This window comes from Cupressus sempervirens, chromosome 11, assembly GCF_028749045.1.
Source record: "Cupressus sempervirens isolate cs-2001-9-10 chromosome 11, ASM2874904v1, whole genome shotgun sequence".
Classification (NCBI taxonomy): Eukaryota; Viridiplantae; Streptophyta; class Pinopsida; order Cupressales; family Cupressaceae; genus Cupressus; species Cupressus sempervirens.
This window is the reverse complement of record NC_143128.1, coordinates 307,531,758-307,538,635: the sequence shown is the minus strand read 5'-3', so window position 1 is coordinate 307,538,635 and position 6,878 is coordinate 307,531,758. Positions and strand designations below refer to the sequence as shown.

At 42.7% G+C, this 6,878-nt stretch overlaps 1 protein-coding gene across 1 annotated transcript; it reads left to right on the top strand.

The window, feature by feature from the left end:
- Window positions 1-733: 733 nt before the first annotated feature.
- Window positions 734-1,720, top strand: LOC149529358 (uncharacterized). Its single transcript, XM_089808135.1, has 2 exons — window positions 734-1,039; window positions 1,229-1,720. The coding sequence occupies exons 1-2, from the start codon at window positions 734-736 to the stop codon at window positions 1,718-1,720; spliced, it is 798 nt and encodes a 265-aa protein (XP_089664261.1).
- Window positions 1,721-6,878: the final 5,158 nt, after the last annotated feature.

The following is a 6,878-nucleotide window of genomic DNA, read 5'->3' as shown; positions in this document are numbered from 1 at the left end:
CCCAATTATAAAAGGGACTTTATTATTTATTGCTATGCATCAGAACATACCTTGTCAGCCATCCTTGTGCAGGAAAATGATGAAGGAATACAAGCCCCCATCGCTTTCATGAGCGTACCTTTGAAGAATCATGAATTGAAGTATTCACAGATTGAAAAACACGCCTTTGCAGTGGTAAGAGCTCTTAAGAATTTTTCGTTTTTATATATTGCACTCGCATTCTGTAGTTCATGTACCAGATGCAGCTGTGAAGAGCGTGTTGACGCAGCAAGATATAGATTGTAATACTAGAGGAGCCTGGGTAGCGAAAATACAAGAATATGATATAGAGATTAAACCCACCAAGTTAATAAGAGGGAATGCTTTATGCAGAGCAATTGCAGAAAATAAGATCGCTGAAGAAAGCAAGGAACTAAGCGAGAAAAATTTAGTGCTCGCTGTAGGTCTATATGATTCGTGGTTTGAAAACATCTCGTATCTCCTAACATACGGAGAATGTCCAGAAGGACTAAACTCAAGGCAAAGGAGAGACCTTAGGTTGAAAGCTGCTAAATATGTATTGTGGGATGACAAACTGTTCAAAAAGGCCATTGATGGTACATTTTTGAGATGCGTAGATAAACCACAGCAAGAGAAGCTATTAAAGACTTTCCATGACGAGGCCTGTGGAGGACATTTCTCTTCTTCAGTTACGGCTTTTAAAATACTGAGGCAATGTTATTACTAGCCCGGGATGTTTAAGGATGCATACGCGTGGGTGGCGAGATGCGAAAAATGTAAGTTGTTTACTGGGCGTCCTCAATTAGCTGCATTACCACTGAGACCAGTTATAATTGAAGGTCCATTTCAACAGTGGGGTCTTGATTTCATTGGTCCAATTGCCCCTGTATCTAGCGCTGGCCACCAATACATAATCACCGCTACGGACTACTTCACCAAATGGGTAGAAGCTAAAGCCACGAAGAAAACTACTACGGAGGTGGTCTGTGAATTCATAAAAGAAAACATTCTAGTCAGGTTTGGCGTTCCTATCAAACTGGTGATGGATAATGCGTCCTATTTTTCATCATTAGATATCACTAGTTTTTGTTTTGAGTATGGAATCACAGTCAGCCATTCCTCTGACTATTTCCCTCAAGGAAATGGTCAAGCTGAATCTAGCAATAAGAACTTAATTAGCATTGTTAAGAAGCTAGTCTCAGATAATCAGAAAAATTGGCACAAGAAGATTCATGAAGCACTCTGGGCAGATAGGGTAACACCTAAAAGGGCGATTGGCATATCCCCATTCGAGCTAGTTTATGGAACTGAAGCTAATCTGCCTTTACCCCTGGAATTGGCTACAAGTAAAATAAGAACAGTAATCGAAGATGATATCTATAGAGATGGCCTGGAAAAGAGAATCTTGTATTTGAGCAAATTGGAGGAAGAAAGAACAGAGATTGTTGATCACATCACACAGCATCAGATGCGAGTAAAAGAAATTTTTGATAAAAGAGCAAGGCCTCGAAAATTTATGATAGGAGACATGGTATTGCTTTGGGACAAAAGAAGAGCTCCAAAAGGAATGCATAAAAAGTTTGACACACTGTGGAAAGGCCCCTTCAAGATCCAACAGGCGTTTGAGAATAATTCTTTCAAATTGGCATATGAAGATGGCGAAGTACTACCCCTGACCTATAATGGTCAGGACCTCAAGCTCTATCAAGTTATTAATTGAAAACAGGTAATCCCTGTGCTGTACTATAGTAGGTTAGTATTTCCCAGTTCTGCTTAGTTAGCTTTTCCTTTGCTGTTTTTCCTTTCCTTGTTGTTTGTCTTGTTTCATTTTTGTTGTGTTGCCACCTTTTATTCCATCCTTGTGCGAAACCAGAGATCCTAGGTCCCTTGCTTGGATATACTCTACCCAAGTCCCCAGTCAGAGCCAGCTGTTGCCCCACTTTTACACCTTGTCCCAATTTTACAAAGTGGAGTAGATCATAGTCTTGTGTGGTCTGGTCAAGTCAATAGGTCTTTTCCCTCTTAGGTGAGGAGCTTCTTCATCGGGTTTTCACCTGTAGCCTTCCTCTGTATCACATATGAGCCGGGTGGGTTGTTCCTTGACTATTATAAGTCGGAGGGGTAGTTTAGATCCTTACTCGATGAAGATTCTCGAATTGTACTGCATCATGTGACTTGCCTTCAATATAGCCCACTTTGAGTTAAGAAAATCAAGTCGGCGGGAAATTGGGTTCTAGCTTCTCCTCGGTGGATTTCGCACCCCGAAGGCCTTTTTCCGCATATCTCAGTATATACAGTAAAGGAATTCAACTGGAGCGAAATAGTTCATGTTTCTAAGAAATCTTTCGTATGTTGTCGCGATCCTACCACCGGAATCAATTATAACTTAATGGAATGATCAAAAGGTAGATGTGCGAAAAATGAAGAAAGGGCTTCTCCTCGGCGGGTTTCGAAATCCTAAGTGAGATTTCCGCAAAAGCACTATTAGAAGGGAAAGTTGACATATGGGTCCCACCTTCTGGCGAAGCTACTTGGCGATTTTTCGAAAAGGAGCTTTCTGAAGAGATAATATAAGATGGTGGGCCCTACCTTTTGGCGAAGCCGCTTGGAGATTTTCCGAAAAGGGTTGAAACGAAGTGACTTAAATAAAGAGAAGGCAGTGGCGGAAAAACAGAAATCGACTTCTCCATTGCGGGTTTTCTACCCTCAGAGGCGATTTTCCGCATCAGATGAGAAGACGCAACTGTAAGCATGGTAAGTATTCAGATTGATTGCAGATGGTTTTCAGAGGGGAATTGAGACCAGATCATCCAAATTCACCAGTTATTTCAGAGAGAATTGACATATGCGGATTTTTCCCGAAGGAGTACTCCGTTTTCATTTTTCCGCGGGTTGCTAAACGAGAGGTAAGGCTGTAATTAATGAAAGTTACCGTTGAAATCAACGGGAATAGTGAAAAGACAAGGTTAAATCCGTTAGAAATTCTTACCTTCACTAACCCAACAGATTCAATCATAAATTCGCTCGTGTGGCGCGATTTATGAAATTAAACGGGCAAATCTGAAGTTTTCTATAAAGAGGAATGTAACAGATTTTCAAACTCCCACTTTACTGTCGAATTGTTAAAATTGCTTAGTATATGCAATAATTCCTAAGTTTGCTGAGTTTTTTTTCTGTTGCATCACTATTATTCATCCGCATATCCATTATTATCCTTCAAGCAATATGGCAGCGAGATTTGCAGGTTTCGATAGCATGGGTGGCATCAAGTCCGCATGGTCGACCATAACGGACACTTCACTCCGTTTCTACGACATGCAGGACTTTCAGAGGAGATTGAAAATGGAACCTATCCACCCTATCACAGAGAGACTCAGAGGAAGCGGATTGGTGGAAGCAGCTGGCTTCCTAGTAGCAGTTCAAGCCCCGGAGTTGATTCTCGAATGCATCAACAACTACAACCCGGACACCAAGCAAATCCTCTTGCCTGATCAATCAATTTTGATTTCAATCGACAGGCAAGCAGTGGTGAACTGTCTGAGAATTCCGGAGAGAGAAGAATTCTCTGACCTAACCATGGGTGGAGCTATGTCAGAGTTCTCCTTGAAGAAGATGATCTGGAGGAAAGAAATAATGAGCTCTTGGTTTCAGAAGCCAAGAGGAGCCAAGAGTAAGGTCCCTAAAACCCTCTTCGGTACTGACCTCAAACTAGAGATTGTGGACATCCTGGTCCTGTTGCATCAGCTCAAAGGTGAGGTAGAAGCTTTTAATTTTATGGAGCAATGTTTCTTTCTAGTGCAAGTTATATGCTCAGATACTCAGTATATAGATTGGGCGCATGAGGTGAGTGAGCATCTTGCTAGAGCTCTCGCCGCAGCTAAGTTTTATAATTCTTTCTATATGTCATCCTTTTTGATATACATGTTGGCTTCTCTTCAGTTATGGCCAGGACTTCCCAGAATTGAGGAATTTCCTGAAGATGTTAAAAGTTATGAGTTTTATCCATGCTTACAGTTGCAAAATAGTTATGCAGATTATGTCAGAGTGAATGACGCCTTTACTATGAGAATTTGCAGGGAACTTCAAGGATGTCCGGAGTGGAGATTCAGTCCTGAAGCGATGGCGGCAATCAGTCAATTTGGCTGTTATTTCATCCAGTTCTTATCCTTTTCTTATTTGCGTCTTGCAGCATTTGATGGTTTCCCAATGAAGTTGCCCAGATACCCAGACGACATGATCGTGCTCGTAGAGATCGTGAGACAAGCCGTCCAGGTGAACGTGTTGAGCACCAGTATGCGGAAGAAAGGGTATGAATTCCCCATAAGAGTCAGAGCTTATAGCTACGAGGCCAGACCGGATGCAAAGAACATCCTCAAGGCGTTTGAAAGCAAATACAAGCTGGAAGAGTATGAGGTAGTCAGGCCCATGTTCGATCCCAATGGTTATGCTCGAGATGTGCTCCAAATTGGGAGCGTGATCAAACATGTGACTACCATGGAAGACTACTGGGCTGACTGTAAAGACGAGCTGGAGAGCCGTGATCGAGCATTTGCAAGATTCACTGTGGAGTAGGTAAAAATGTATGGCGTCAATCTAGACGTGGAAGGAATCAAAGATGACGGCCAAAATATGTATAGTCATACATATTTGACCAAGTTGCGGAACACGCCTGTCAGTTCCGAACCATACTTCAATGTCGAGGAAGATTTCGATGTTATGATGGCAAAAATCATCAAGCGGACTGGAAAATGGGTAGAATGGACAGCTAAGAAAGGTCGGAGCAGAAGTAAAGCCACTCAAGCTTCACCGGCCACAACTACCCCTGCTTCATCACAGAGCGCTACTCCCAGTACCACAACTTCAGCTGCACAAGGACCAGCTCAGTCTGCCGGAGGAGGAGATCAACCCCCAGAGAAGAACATTCTGATAGTACCAACATGCCAAGGCGGATCGTTGCCAGTCATCGGAACTCAGGCTGCAGCAGAGGAAAAGGAGGCCGAAGAGCCAAAGGATGGATCCACTTCTCCAATCCCTTTTTCTCTTTCCACTCCACCCCCATCTCCTCACCTCGCCCCAAGTTCACCATCTCATCATAGCCCTACTCCAGCCATAAGTGCCCCGTCCTTGAAGCCTACTGGCTCCTCTATTCAAATTGTAAAGATCAAGGATGATCAAAGTAGTAGCACTGAACCTGAAGAAGAAAAGGAGATCCCTAGTTCCTCTCGACTTCTCTCTCGAGACCAGAGGAACCCATTCTCTGCGACTACTGCTGCAGTGACTCAAGTAAAGAGGAAGATGTTCACCATTGAGTCTCTGGGAACGGCCTCTAAGATAATTAGCACAGAGTCTTGGCTTGAAGACACCCTCGAGAAGAAGAGGAAGAGGAAAGATGACAGCACTCCTGCGAAAGATATAGTGTCTCAAGCAGTTCATTCGGGATCGATGATGGTGAAGGCCAAGAAGCAGAGAACCCTATCCATACTAGGGCATGATACAGAAATAGGGCACCTAACCATGGAGGTGGCGAAACCAAACAGAGTGGGAAAAATTGAAGATTTGACTCCAGCAGACTTCACTCTGCATTCCATCAATCTCGGAGAAGCCAGGCATGACACTAAAGTGGGCCTATGGAAATCAAGTAACGAAGTAATAGAGGAGCAGCTGGAGAACCTCAAGGTATCAAAGATTAAGATGAAAGCTGAGATCGAAGAACTAAGAAAATTCATCCGACAGTTAGTTGTCCCATTGGCAACTATTACCGGTTTACCCGCTACAGAGGATCCTTCGGCAGAAGAAGTGCAGGCCTTCATATCACAGCTGCAGAAAGATAGGCAGTTCGATCAGATCGGGAAAGAGTGGATCGAAAGGCTTAATACTGATGGAATCGCCCTCATTGGTCAAATCGGCAATGTGCTCATCTGATTAGAAGCAGAAAAGGGCAATATTACTGCCAATAGTAATATTCTGGCGGGAGAAGAGGCGAAATGCACAGAATCCATTTCTCTTCTGAATATGATCATCCAGATGAAAGCCAAGGATGCAATTGAAGCAAAGATTCTAAAGAAAGGAGATGAACCATTGAATGAATGGATCAGAAGCATGCAATTCAAGCGGGAAATGATCTAGGAAGCCGAGAAAGGGCTTAGAGAAATAGGGGATAAAGTAAAGAAGGCCCAAGAGAAAGCTTTTGAGCTCATGCGAGGATTGCACACTGAATCACAAACCAGTGGGCAAGGGAAGTCCTTCATCGACATTGATATGATGAAAAACAACTTCTCCACGCATTTGAGCAATCTGTCTGGGATAGCTTCAAGCAGCCAAAATAGAGTGTCAGAACTACAAACACTTAGCGGATGCGTGCACGTGGTAGCTGAGGAAGCAGTGAATCAGCAGAATCAAGCCAAAGAATTTACTCAAGAACATGCAAGGTGGCTATTGAGATTCACAAATGTACACGTACCAAGCTATGATGAATTAACCCCAATCATAGCGGCTGCTAAAGCATATAAGGCGAAAACTGAAAAGGGGAAGAAGCCCAAATGATTCAAAATTCCCCCGTTTGTTTTCTATTCCATTAATCTTAGGATTTTGTAAATGTGTAGATATGATAAGTTGGCATCTCGCCATTTGTCATCTTGAGAAGATGAGCCAATTTAAATTCCATTGTAACGGTCATCTCTCTCACCCTATATGTAAGATTTTGAATGATTAATAAAGGGTCGGCAAATTTTTGGTGTGAATCCGGTTGCAGAGACAATTGAATTTGTGCCATTTCTTTACTGTCCTTTTCTTTTCATTTGTGTATGAGATACTTCTTCGATATTGGATGGAAATGGTTTAGTGAACAGAGTTTCATTTCGTTGTTTCTATTTAATTGA

Bases quoted from the DNA above. Each gene is read 5' to 3' on its own strand.
- LOC149529358 (XM_089808135.1), top strand. From the start codon at position 734: ATGTTTAAGGATGCATACGCGTGGGTGGCGAGATGCGAAAAATGTAAG. The intron at 1,040-1,228 runs GTGATGGATAAT...TGGCACAAGAAG, and splicing joins TTGGCGTTCCTATCAAACTG to ATTCATGAAGCACTCTGGGC.